The 13,561-nt window shown below is 40.2% G+C and overlaps 1 protein-coding gene across 24 annotated transcripts in view; it reads left to right on the top strand.

Moving 5' to 3' along the window:
* The window catches only part of ZFAND6 (zinc finger AN1-type containing 6), a 57,228-nt gene that overhangs the window by 31,681 nt on the left and 11,986 nt on the right, over window positions 1-13,561 (top strand). For 13 of the 24 annotated variants that reach the window (XM_066355883.1, XM_066355875.1, XM_066355889.1 and 10 more), the window contains 4 exons: window positions 4,211-4,327; window positions 10,092-10,262; window positions 11,801-11,969; window positions 13,199-13,299. In XM_066355883.1, coding sequence (XP_066211980.1) covers window positions 10,109-10,262; window positions 11,801-11,969; window positions 13,199-13,299 — 424 coding nt within the window. In that variant the 5' untranslated portion in view covers window positions 4,211-4,327; window positions 10,092-10,108. The remainder of the gene's footprint in view (window positions 1-4,210; window positions 4,328-10,091; window positions 10,263-11,800; window positions 11,970-13,198; window positions 13,300-13,561) is intronic. The other 11 variants (XM_066355897.1, XM_066355892.1, XM_066355885.1 and 8 more) reach the window with 3 other exon arrangements.

Raw genomic sequence — 13,561 nt, 5'->3', positions numbered from 1 at the left:
ACACAGGGGCCAGTTCACTGTCCCTCAGACCGTTGGAGGGCCACCACACTCAGTGCTCCTCTCACTGACCACCAATGAAAGAGGTGCCCCTTCCGGAAGTGCGGCGGGGGGGCTGGATAAATGGCCTCAGGGGGCCGTAGTTTGGGGACGCCTGCTCTATGCTGATTCTTGAGAGCAGTAGGCACCAAATTAAGTGTATTAAGGCACCTTGAACAAAGAGCTTTTGCAAAAGAAAATAAAACTGATGGGTAATCATATAATTTTGCTATGTCTTTCCCGATGATATTGTAACTAAAATAGTTTTGAAATTATTTATTCATCCTCTTACGTGCCTGGCATTGCTCTAGAACAAGGACTGGCAAGCTCTGGCCCACTGGCCACATCCTTTGAACACTTCTTTTTGTGAATAAAAATTTAATTGGAATACAGTTATGCCCATTTGTGTTCATTAAGTCTGTGGCTTCTCTCTCACAACCAAGGCGGAGTTGAACCCTGTGACGGAGACTGTATGGCACACACAACCTAAATTATTTACTGTGGGGCCCTCTAGAGAAAAAGTTTTACAGCTCATAATAATATAGCACTGGGGATACAACCTTGAAAACCTAAATAACTGGTCTCTGTTTTCACTTTGGTTTTTCTCTTATTTACTTTCCTTACAGACCATATTATTTATACATTGTTCACATCTCAGTTCTATTGAAGGGCGAGGTTATTATAAGTAGCTGTCTGTTCTTGCCCTCTGAATTTGTGGAGTATGTTTCCTTAGCTGGCCTCTCCCTGAACTGGGATGCTGACCGGGAGCTGTGTGCCCAGATCTGTCCAAAGGTAGACTTCAGTTTGGGGCATATGGATGGGAAACGGGAATAAGGAGGACTTGACTGGTTGCCACTGTCCCAGAACAGCTCGGGGTGGTCAGATAAAATGAAGTCAGCATCAAGGTTTAATAAAAGTATTGTTATTGTTTTATTAACAATATTCCTAAGTGACAGCGGCTTTATTGTTGTTGAGTGTGGCAATGAGGACTGCAGCGACTGACTCACACAGTTGGGCCCTGCTGCCTTGATCTGTGCCAAGGCTCCAGCTGTTCTGTCCGCCCACCCCCGCTTTTGTCCTGCCAGTCATCCCCGTGGAAAGGCACGCAGCGAGGTCTTGTTTTTATGACTATGGTTTTAGCTCCTGGACCTCTGGAAAGACCTCAGGGATCTCCAGGTTCTGCGGGTCCACTTTGGAACTGCTACTTTAGAGCATGGACTTGGCCACACAGCTAGGGTGACTCTGGGCTCTATCACTGAAGAGCTATGGGACCTTGAGCAATATACTTCCCCTCTGATGCCTGGTCTGTGAGGTGAGGGGGGTCCTAATACCCACTTCATCGGATTGTTAGAAGTATTAAAGGAGTTGATATTTCAAAGTGCTTTGAACAGTGTTTGGCACAGAAAGCATTATATAAATATTGTTAAATGAAATTAAATAGTGAAGCCAGTTATTTGTATAAAAAGTTTGTACAGAATTTCAGGGGAGCAGCAGAGATTGAAATTGAGAGGGTGACCATGTTAAACAGAAGAAATCCGGGAGAGACATTTCTGTGCCTGTATTGGACACTAAGTTGGAGATTTGCCTTAGGAGAGGAGACCCTTGAAAGGGTTGGGCAAGAGTTGAAACACAAAGTTTCTATGATTGAATTATATATAATCTTGAAGGTCAGAGGAGTTTAAGAATAAAAAGAAGGGTTTTGTATATGGAGCTTGCATATGCAGCTCTTAATTTTGTGGTAGTGTTTTTGAGAAGAAAAGTGAATGAAAGTCCACGTATATGGAAACCAGTAGTAAAATTTGAGTGGGTTTTCCCCCTTTTGCAAAAGAGGATCTTGGGTTGCCTTGTGCAATTAATAGCTATGTCTAATGTCTAATTCTTGAGGCATGTGATGTGGAACCTGGGTTAGATTGAGAACATAAAATAGACTACCCATAATTTTACTCATAAAATAACTATATTTGGCATGCTAAATTAGGCAAACTGCTAAATGAAACCCTCTAAGTCAGGGGTCTCAAACTCGCGGGCCGCATGCGGCCCGCCGAGCAATTTTGTGCAGCCCGCAGGCAGACTAATCCACGAAGTTCAAAATATTTTGGGTAAAATTAAGTAAGGGGCCTACTTGTATTTTTCATTTCTCTAGCATCCTAGCTAGATATTAGCTTAGTTAACAGCAGTTGTGATGCGAACTACAGTTTCTGGTCGTTTTGTGACACTGAGTAAACTGCATGTACGATTGTGCTTGTTGTACTGATTTTTTTTTGTTTTCAACTGCAGTGAGAAAAGTGTTGCGTAACAGTTGCCTTTTGTAGGCCTAGTGCGGACCGCCGAACGGCTGTGATCTTGCTCTGCGGCCCACATGCTGAGTTGAGTTTGAGATCCTTGCTCTAAGTGGACCAAATTAGAAGAGCTTGGAGCGAGAGGCCAAGCATATTGTTTAATGCACAAAGTACAAAACTGTGTGTAGTGGCCCTGCTGGCAAACCCGAAGGCAAATTCATTTTCTCAAGGAGTAAATGCATTTTCTTTTAAAAGAACCTGATCCAGTTTCTCGCCTTGGGGTAAATACCTGATGACTACTGGTTGCATGCTGGCAAGGTGCCAGGGCCATTTCATCTGTGTATTCAATAAATACTGAAGGCCTGCCATGTACCAAGCATTAGTTTAAGCATCAGTGAACAAAATGGACAAAACCCCTGCCATTACAGAGGTCTCATTTCAGTCAAGGGAAGATTGACAACATAAGTGTAATTTAATAGTAAATCAAGCCTGACCAGGAGGTGGTGCAGTGGATAGAGCATTGGACTGGGATGCGGATGACCCAGGTTCGAAACCCCGAGGTTGCAGGATTGAGCACAGGCTCATCCAGCTTGAGCGTGGGATCATAGACATGACCCCATGGTCACTGGCATAAGCCCAAAGGTTGCTGGCTTGAAGCCCAAGGTTGCTAGCTTAAGGCCAAGGTCGCTGGCTTGAGCAAGGGGTCACTTGCTTTGCTGTAACCCCCCCCCCCATCAAGGCACATATGAGAAAGCAATCAATGAACAACCAAGGTGCTGCAACGAAGAATTGATGCTTCTCATCTCCCTCCCTTCCTGCCTATCTGTCCCTTTCTCTGACTCTCTATCCAAATTTATAGATATATGTAGATAAATTATGTTTCAGGTAAGGGAGGAAGGAAAACATACCAGGCAGACACAGACTACAAGCATCTTCTAGGTTTAGTTATAAAATGATTTTTATAATTTTTAAGGCGCCATGAATTTATTTAGTCTTGGTGAGTAAAAAAAAAGTATGCTATCATCTTTCTCACAGTAGCAACAACACGCCACACAAACCAGACCCAGGGAATCAGATCCAGATGAATCCTGCCTTTCCTTGTCCTTTCCCCTTGTTAGGTGATGAACATTCACTTAATAAAGACAGATGAGACTTAGCAAGAGCAAATAATACTTAAAGTTTACACTCAGCTTTGGTTTGGAGAGTCCCACAGTTAATAGTACTGTGCTTGCGTCCTGTGTCTACTCAGTCTTCCACTGGACACTAAAGCCGTCTTTTTATTCAGTCCATTGGTTGGCAGATTTTTTGCTTTTCTCCTATTTTTGTTCAGCTCATGAGCTGAGAAATTATTTTTAGAGAGGGGAGGATCAAAAGAGTGTCATTTTGTGATGTGAAAATTCCCTGAAATTCAGATTTTAGTGGCCATAGCATAGTTTTGTTGGAACACAGCAGCCATATTTATTATTGACTATTGCTGCCTTTGCATGACCACAGCAGAGTCGAGTCGTTGGAGCAGAGACTGCCCTGAAGTCTAAAATCCTTACTGTGTGATTATTTACAGAAAAGTCTGCTGACCCCTGATGGAAACATCAGTGGGCAGGGGCACAAATGAGAGCCATGGCAGACGGGAATGCCAGTCAGAACTTTTCTCAAACCTGTCTTCTTCAGCTGCAAACACTGCAGTCACTTGTTTTTTGTGAGATTTATACCAATGAAAATTTTCCTTAGAGCAATAACAGGAAAGTAAGGTTTATGTTTAACTTTAAGGGTCTCTTTCTATAACCTAACAAGTTGGAAATGATGAAATAATCATCTGCTGGGAAAGAATATGTAGTTTGTCCTCAAAGGTGTTACTTGCTTGTTAGCCAGACTCCTCACCCCTTTTTGTCTTCCAGCCCAAGCAGCAGCAGGAAAGGCAGCCCGACCCAGGGACCTGGGGCTGCTGTACAGAGAACTGCAAAGCATCCTCAGTTCCGTAGGGACCTAATCTAGGTCCTTATGTTTCTATCAGCGTGAGTAGCATTCATCCCATGCATTTTCTAGCAAATCATACTTTCTGATCTATTTGTTTTATAAAATTTTCTGTATTTTTTGTCACTTCTGCAAAAGTACTTGCTCCTACCCTCCCCCTAGAATGTGTATATTGTCCATGTGATAGCAGTAGGTCATATGCTCAAGAATTGTGGGAAATTACTGTGTGTTACCAGAAAACACTAATCTCAACACCAACACCTGTACCAGGATGAGTATTTCTCCTTTGATCAATTATGATAAAAAATTAGAATTAAAAAAAAAAGTAAGATGTACCATAAGTTCTGTTTTCTTCATTTCTGGGATATCCATTTGATAGAATTACAAAGAAGATTGGCTAATTCTGAGTGCTTAAAAAACTCAGGAGGTGAGGGGAAGCTTGTCCTAGCCCCTGAGCCTGCAGTACTAGTTCACAGCCTCGTGTCCATTTTTATTTAACTCAACATATTATGTGAATATTTTCTTCTCCTGAAGTTAGTAGCAGTAAAGATCCCAGATTTAGAAACTTATGCTTCTAAGATTAGTCAGATGGTCCTGGCTGGATGGCTTAGTGGCTAGACGCACCACGGTCAATGTTCTATTTCTGGTCAGGGCACAAATGAGAAGCAATCAATGATTGCACAACTAAATGGAACAATGAGTTGATGTTCCCCTCTCTCTTTCTCCCTCCCTCCTTCCTTCCCTTTCTCCCTCCCAAACCCTCTCCTTTGTCTTCCGCTCTCTCCCTTCCATCTTCCCTTCTCTCTCTCTTCCTCAAATCAATGGAAAAATTAAAAAATAAAAATTAGTCGGGTAACAAAGTGGAGGTGGCCTTGAAGTAGGGAGTACAGGCATTAAGTCTCTTTGAATATAATTTTTCTTGTTTTTTAAAATAGAGATCTCAACAGCACCCACATCATAGGATTCTGGAGATAATGAAATGAGATGATGTAAATAAAACAAAACAGTTTTTGGCCCTTAGTCATCTCTGAGTAACTCTTAAGTACTAGCCAAGAGGGTAGAAGGGTAATGAGTTGCGGTTTTGATTGTTATCGAGAGAAAGCACGTTTTCTAAACTCTCTGTAATTCTAGACTTTTAAAAAATTATACCATGCTAATCAATTTTTTATGTTTATGTCTGGTAATCTCATTCTTTACCCCTTGGATTTGTAATGTTGTAATCCCACTGTGCAGCAATTAAGGAACTGTTCTATCTTTTTCATTCTCTTCCCTTCCCTCTTTGCCTTCCTGAGTGCCCACTGATGGGCCTGCATGTTGTGTTACCCACTGGGAAGGTACAGTGGCAAGGGAAGCAGGACTTCCTGTTTCTGCCCAGCTACCAGTCTCTAGCGCTGCTCAGTCACATAAACTAAGATACCCTTTTGCTGTTTTGGTCTTCTGCTGAACCTTCATGGAAAAAGGACATTTAGAATCCCAAAGATGAATACACAAGGTTGATTCGACTCCCCCCTTTAATTTCCTTTTTAAGTAAGCTGTGAAATCCTTTGTTCTTTTTATCTGCCAGGATAATAGTGTTTATTTTTTTTAATAAGAAAGCTCTTGACTTTGAAAGTCATTTTTAATTTGTTCAGTGCAGTTTGGCTTTGGGAAATTACCAGTGTTGCTAGTTTTCCAGTTTTAATCTTACTGTTCAAAAGTGAGTGTTGTGACAAGTGACGGCTTAGTGGTCATATTGTACTTTTAGTCTGTGACTATTTGAGTTTTCATAGAAATGGAGTGTTTATGGCCCTGGCCGGTTGGCTCAGCGGTAGAGCGTCGGCCTAGCGTGCGGAGGACCCGGGTTCGATTCCCGGCCAGGGCACATAGGAGAAGCGCCCATTTGCTTCTCCACCCCTCCGCCGCGCTTTCCTCTCTGTCTCTCTCTTCCCCTCCTGCAGCCAAGGCTCCATTGGAGCAAAGATGGCCCGGGCGCTGGGCATGGCTCTGTGGCCTCTGCCTCAGGCGCTAGAGTGGCTCTGGTCGCAATATGGCAACGCCCAGGATGGGCAGAGCATCGCCCCCTGGGGGGCAGAGCACCGCCCCTGGTGGGTGTGCCGGGTGGATCCCGGTCGGGCGCATGCGGGAGTCTGTCTGACTGTCTATCCCCGTTTCCAGCTTCAGAAAAATGAAAAAAAAAAAAAAAAGAAATGGAGTGTTTATGTTTTCTGGGTGCATGTGATTGCCACCCAGGTACTAAAGTACCAGTAAGGAAAGTTCTTTTAATTCTTAATTTACATCATTTTTAATGTCGCTAATAGGTGGTGGTTTACAACAGTATTTCTTGATCTTTTTTTCTTTCTTGTCCTCCTAAGCAGCTTTTTTAAACAGTTTGTTTCGAGTTGGACTTACCACCTCTGTAAAATTTTAATTTTACAGATATATTGTACACTTCTTTATGTATTATATGTGTATCTGAGTTTTATACATTATGAATAAGGGGATTTGCTTTGAGAATGCATGGTTCACAGTTGTGGGTCCTCAAAAGTTTTTGTTTCAGAACCTTTATATTCTCTATAAAGTTATTAGGTACCCGGAAGAGCTTTTGATTTACGTGGGTTATATCTAGCGATATTTATCATGTTACAAATTAAAGCTGAGAATATTTGATAATTTATTTAAAAATATTTTATGGAAAATAACCATTCCTCCCACATCAAAATGGTTTAGTGAGAAAAGTGACATTTTTGCACATTTTTGCCAGTCTCTTCAAGGTCTAGCTTAATAGCAACCAGCCAAATTCTCATAATTGACTCTATATTCAGTTTGTTACATTGCTGCAAAGAAAGACCAGTGTCATACTAGCTGTGGTTGGAAAATGAAGCTTTATTTCAATAACCTTTTTAGATAATGGAAGTTGTTCTTCTTTGGTATTACACTAAAACAATTTGCTGCTTTTGAAAGGGATAGATGAAATGTAGAATCTAAAATATATAAAAACTTTTTGTCTGTTACTTTAAAATTCATTGGTCTGTCTTTCACTTTGAATCAGTCGTTTGTTCATGAGTCATTTTGCACCATTATACATTTGGTCACTTGGAAAACATTGGTTGCTGACTTAAACTATTCTTCCAAGCATTGATGTAGTAACCAAATACTCACATGTCATTAACATCACCAGTGATCTTAGCAGAAAGTCTAAAAATTGGAGATACTTGTCAAGATTGTTTTCGCATAAATGTTGACCTTGGCCATAGTACTATTAGTTGTTTTGTTGTGTTTTTTTTTTTGAAGTGACAGGCTCACTTAGTTAATTTTTGAGGAAATATCTGCCATACTTGTCTGAATAACAAGTTTTGTCGGGCTTCTTTCAAATTAAAGATATATTCCATGAAAAAAAGATGACTTTCAGCTTATAACTCAAACAGTTGCACAAGTGCTTTTTCTTTAGTCTTCACACTTCTGTGCACAGCAGAAATGCTTTATGTGTACTGCCCACTTAGTTGCACAAAATACTAACAGGATGTGTGTACAAGGTTGAAACTAAATAAAATTAGCTTTGCTGTGAATATGTGGTGATGAAGAATTCACCTAGTAGTATACTTTGGTGCCACTGTCAGGATTTTGCTCCTTGGTCAGGTTGGGCGTTTTACCACTATTGCTTTTGTACATGTCACTATGGTGAAAAAGGCAAATAAGTAGTTTGTGTTAGTACGAAAACAGTTTGACCTCCCTGGGGTCCATGGTGCACACTTGGAGAACCACTGGTGTACAGCGTGGACCTTGGAGCCAGATTACCTGTACTGAGGCCCAGTGCCATCTCCTACCAGCAGTGTACATGACCTGAACAATCACCCTAATACCCAAACCAGACAGCACACTATCCCTCAGGAGCCTAGGCTCCCAAATCAAGAAAATGTTGGTTATTAGCCTTTCTGTGTCGTCATTGTTACTCTTTTTTAATCTGATATGTAAATTTACAGCACTGTAGGAGAGGGAGGGACCTAATGTACTATAGTGTGTGTATGTATGTATGTGTGTGTATATATGTGTGTGTGTGTGTGTGTGTGTGTGTGTGCGCACTACATTTTATAGCTATATCTCAGAGCAGCAAAGAGTAGATCCTAAAATGACTTGCCACCATGGGGTAAGAAAGATATTTGTCAAAATTCCAAATTGTATTCTTAGGCTAAAGGTCTAGATAGTCTCAACAGTTTTATGACTTTTTTTTAAAATTTAAATGAGAGGAGGGGAGATAGATTCCTTCATGCACCCCATCCGGGATCCACCCAACAGCCCCTGTCTAGGGCTGATGCTCTGCCCATCTGGGCCCATACTCGCAACCAAGCTATTTTTGATGCCTGAGGCAGAGGCTCCATGGAGCCATCCTCAGCACCCAGGGCTGATGCGCTCCAACCAATGGAACCATGGCTGCAGGAGGAGAAGAAAGAGGGAGGAGGGGGAGAAACAGATGGTTGCTTCTCCTGTGTGCCCTGACCCAGAATCGAACCCACATGCTGGGTCAATGCTCTACCACTGAGCCAACCAGCCAGGACCTATGACTTAATTTTTAAAGACACATGCTAAGCTTGCTGCTTTGTTTTGTAATCCACTTAGGTGTGTTATTGCTCTTGGTTCTGAAATCATCATTGGATCCTCCCACCCCACAGCAGTCTGGGGAAAAATCTGTTAATGGAAATAGTAATGCTTTCCTTCATTTGGTCAAGGAAACTTCAATGGCAAAACATGGCCCCTCATTTTTCAAGGTCCTTGAACATGACTCATCTTAAATGTGCATAATGTGCATATACCTTCATTTCTTTGGGGAGATTTTTAAGTAAGAGCCTGTTATTACCTTCTATCATGCTACTTAAGCCAACAGCCACTTGCTTTATGGGGAGAAACGGCACATGGGATTCTTCCATCTGCTCTAATTGATTATTGCCTTCTTGTGGCTCCCAAACACTTCCTCTGGATAGTTTTTAATTTTTAAATAAAAAAAAAAGTTTCCAATTACGCAAGTATAGTATCTTCATTTAAGAGGATTTCAAAAGTACAGAAAAGGTACAATTCAGAAAAAGTCACCATTTGCTTTGCCATCCTTGATGTGTCCTTTTTGATGATGAGTAGATGCCCTTTTTTTTGTCTTAAATTGACAACATACTGTTTATACATTTCAAGTTGTGCCTGTTTCTTTTTCTGATTTGTAGTTATTCTCTGGAAGACCCTGTGGGAGAATGAGTGGTTCAGAGGGCAGTCGTTTGCAGGGCTCCTAAGGAGAATTGCCAAATTGCTTTCCAAAAAGATTGAACCAGTTTTTCATTTCAACAACATTCTGCCCATTTTTTTTCATCTCTTCACCAGCATTGACATTATGTTAAAAAACTTTTTAAACAGAAGAACTTATACAAGTTAAAACGTGAACTTGGACCAGTGTTTAAATACTTAGAAATTAATAGTATAAATAGCAAAACTTATGTATATTTCTTACCTACTAATAATGAGTCTAAACTGAACTAGACTTCGTGGTTTTCCTTAACATCTGATGTGGAATCTTCTGAACAGAAACCTTTCTCTAGTTCTTTATACTTTCTAAGCGGGTACAGATCTGCTTGTGTAGAGTGAGTTAGTGATCACAATTCAGTTGGGGTCCTTTTAGTTTTGGGGTTTTTTTTCCCCCTTTCCTCATTGTGGCCTTTGGTCTTGAGACAGCTTCATAGAGGGTTTAGAGGGGAGTATATATGTGGGTTTTTCTTTATTATAGAAAGCAAATTGGGTAATGTATGATTACAGTGTGGAAATTTCTGGCTAATTCTTTGTGAATTTCAGGTGTGCAACGGAGGAACATGGCTCAAGAAACTAATCACAGCCAAGTGCCTATGCTTTGTTCCACGGGCTGCGGATTTTATGGAAACCCTCGTACGAATGGCATGTGTTCAGTATGCTACAAAGAACATCTTCAACGACAGAATAGTAGTAATGATAGAATAAGCCCACCTGGTGAGTGATTCTGCTAAAGCACCGCAGTACCAAGAACTGGGGTACACTTAGAAGATCATGCAGTGTACCCAGTACCCCTTTCTGCTCTCACGTTGGATTTATTTTACTACGGTACATTCGTATCAGTAAAACGTCTCATTCCGTAGTGTGGTTATCAGTGGTATGGAAACAGGAATAAGGATATTCTTACCCCCTGAAAATAGCCCTAAACTTATTCCATAGTCTGACTTGCTGTGCTACAAAACTCCATCTTTTTACTAAAATAGAGGCATACTTTAAGAATTCATAGCTGTCTTAGAAAGTAAGGTAAGGGAATGAGGGCTACAAGGAGGACCCTTGTTCTTTGACTGGTTGGATGACTGGTTCTTTGATTTTGGATAATTTCTAAAGTCAAGACAGTTGTAAAAGGAAGAATGGTGATGGATAGCCACAGCTGACTTTAGAGAAAGCCTTCCCGCAGTAAGGAGAGAGGCCAGCAGTGTGACTCAGTAAAGGGTGTCCAGCCTGTCACCTGAGTTCTCTGAGTCTTTTTGAGTCAAAGGATTCTCCTAGAGTTGAGGTGGGCTTTTGTATCCACTATTGTGTAAGAAGAATCTTGAGTATAAGCTTTGCAAAAGTCAGGTATTACTACACTCATCTAGCATCATCCCGTTTAGGTTAACGCCTGAGTGTTTAAGTTTCTGTGGTTAATAACATGCAGACTGATACTTAGGTCATTTAAAATCTTGTATGCAGTTTTTCTCATCGTTGCTTCATGTTCAAACCAAAAGCTAGAACCATATAATCAAAACTTCTCCAGTTTTTCTTAAGGTTAAGATCAAATCAGTATAGATTATTGTAATTAAAATTAAATCATTATCTACATTTCTCCTTATGGAGAACAGGAAAAATGATGTAACCTGATATGCTGAGCCAGATTTCTAATTCTGAACCGAAATTTGCCTTATCACTAAATTATCTTTTATTGTAAAGATCTCATTTCTGCAGTGGTACTTGGAAGCTGTTATTTGTGATTTAAAGCAGTGGTCCCCAACATTTTTTGGGCCACGGACCGGTTTAAGGTCAGAAAATATTTTCACGGACCGGCCTTTAGGCTGGGTAAATGTATCACGTGACCGAGACAAGCGTCAAGAGTGAGTCTTAGACAGATGTAACAGAGGGAATCTGGTCATTTTTAAAAAATAAAACATCATTCAGACTTAAATATAAATAAAATGGAAATAATGTAAGTTATTCTTTCTCTGCGGACTGGTACCAAATGGCCCACAGACTGGTACCGGTCCACGGCCCGGGGATTGAAGACCACCGATTTAAAGGGTTTGGTGATTATTCATTCCTGAGAAGTAGGAGTTTTGTTTATTAATATATACAGTTTGTATATATGGTTTACATCATGTGGTTAAAATCAATGTGGTTTTTTTAAATTATAAAACATTAGTATTAAAATTTTTAACTAAAAGTGATGAACTAGCATATTATTATTGTGAAACAAAGTTCATATACTATATTTTGTGGAAAACTGATCTTGATTTTTTTAGATAAGATGTTGGACTGTCCAGAGTGCAGAATCACTAATATGAAATGTGGTACCATTGCAGCAACTTCTGTCAGTAGTCTGTCTGAATCTTTACCAGTTCAGTGCACAGAAGGCAGTGGCCCAGAAGCTCAGCCAACGTTAGACTCCACATCGTCATCTCTGCAGCCAAGGTAGGGCAGTCTCTGAACGGGGATTGGAAAGCTAAGGGAAAGTAAAGGATATGGTCCATATTTTATCGGTCCTGTTAGGGAAAATTATGTAGTCACTTTCAAATTAACTGACCTAAAATTGTATTTGTCTCATTACTGTTACTGACTAGTTTAAAAAGGCTTTTTTGATTGTTTTTCCATTGAGGTAGGGAAGGGGAGAGAGTGGTGTCTAAAGTCCCAGATTTCATTGTCAGCTTCTCCTTTATTCCTCCTAATTATTCTGACCCACCCGTGAAGTCCTGTTGAAGCACACGAAGTTCTTCTATTTATGGTCTTACTCTGCAAGTATTAGTATTTCATATTAAAAAATAGTTTTGGCCCTGGCCTGTTGGCTCAATGGTAGAATGTTGGTCTGGTGTGTGGTAGTCTCAGGTTCAATTGCCAGTCAGGGCACACAGGAGAAGCGACTATCTGCTTCTCAACACCCATCCTCCTATCCCGCTTCCTCTCCCATAGCCATGGCTCAAATGGTTCAAGCAAGTTGGCCCTGGGTGCTGAGGATGGCTCCATGGCCTCACCTCAGACGTTGAAATAGTTCAGTTGCTGAGCAACAGAGCAGTGGCCCCAGATCATCAGAGCATTTCCCTGTAGGGGGCTTGCTGGGTGGATCACAGTCTGGGTGAATGCGGGAGTCTGTCTCTGCCTCCCTGCCTCTCACTTAATAATAAAAAAATAATCTTGTCACAAGTTCTCTTTGTTTCATATCATGATGTGGTACTCACATTTATTTGTATTATAATATATTTTTCTTTTTAACTGTGAAGTCACATCATTTAAAAGCCCCAAAATACAGAGTATTTCTTTTGTAGTTATTCTACTGTTGGGAAACAGATACTAAGTTCCTACTTCATACTTTCTTTTTCCAGTTCATGACAGGAGATGTTCAGTTCTGTTTTGCCATTAGATCGTTTACAGCTTTGTCTTAGGGTTCCTTATGCATGTCTTTATCATGCTAATTTTTATTCAGTGAATTCACACACTATTGCTTTATTTTCAAAGCAAACACTTCTGTCTAAATTAGTCTCTAGTGTTAAAAAACTATAGTTAAGTTTAAATTTTAAAAAGTGTTTTTGTATTGATTCTTGTCTTAATGATCTACTTACATATGTTGAACTCTTCCTTATATCACTTTAGTTACTATTCATGCATAGAGATGATCTTTTAAAATGTAAATATTTTTGCTTTTCTAGTCCTGTATCAAATCAGTCACTTTTATCAGAATCAGTAGCATCTTCCCAAGTGGACAGTACATCTGCGGACAAAGCAATACCTGAACCAGAAGACCTGCAAGGTTTGCACATGAACTAGCATATCTTCTATTATTTACTTAACATTTGAATATTATAGGTCAGGCACTGGCCTAGGTGCATATATTTTTTAAATTGTCAGCCTAAAGTACATATTTTTATATTTATTTTCTTTCTGAGCAGAATACTTTATATCCTCAAGTCTTTAATTGGCTGAAATGTTGGAACCCATTTTTATTTCCCACTTAAATATAATTATGTCATCAGCATAAACTTAGAAACTTCAAAATTTGTTTAGTTTGAGAA

This window comes from Saccopteryx leptura, chromosome 13 (genome assembly GCF_036850995.1).
Source record: "Saccopteryx leptura isolate mSacLep1 chromosome 13, mSacLep1_pri_phased_curated, whole genome shotgun sequence".
Taxonomy (NCBI): Eukaryota; Metazoa; Chordata; class Mammalia; order Chiroptera; family Emballonuridae; genus Saccopteryx; species Saccopteryx leptura.
The sequence above is the reverse complement of the archived record's forward strand: the minus strand, read 5'-3'. Positions and strand labels throughout refer to the sequence as shown.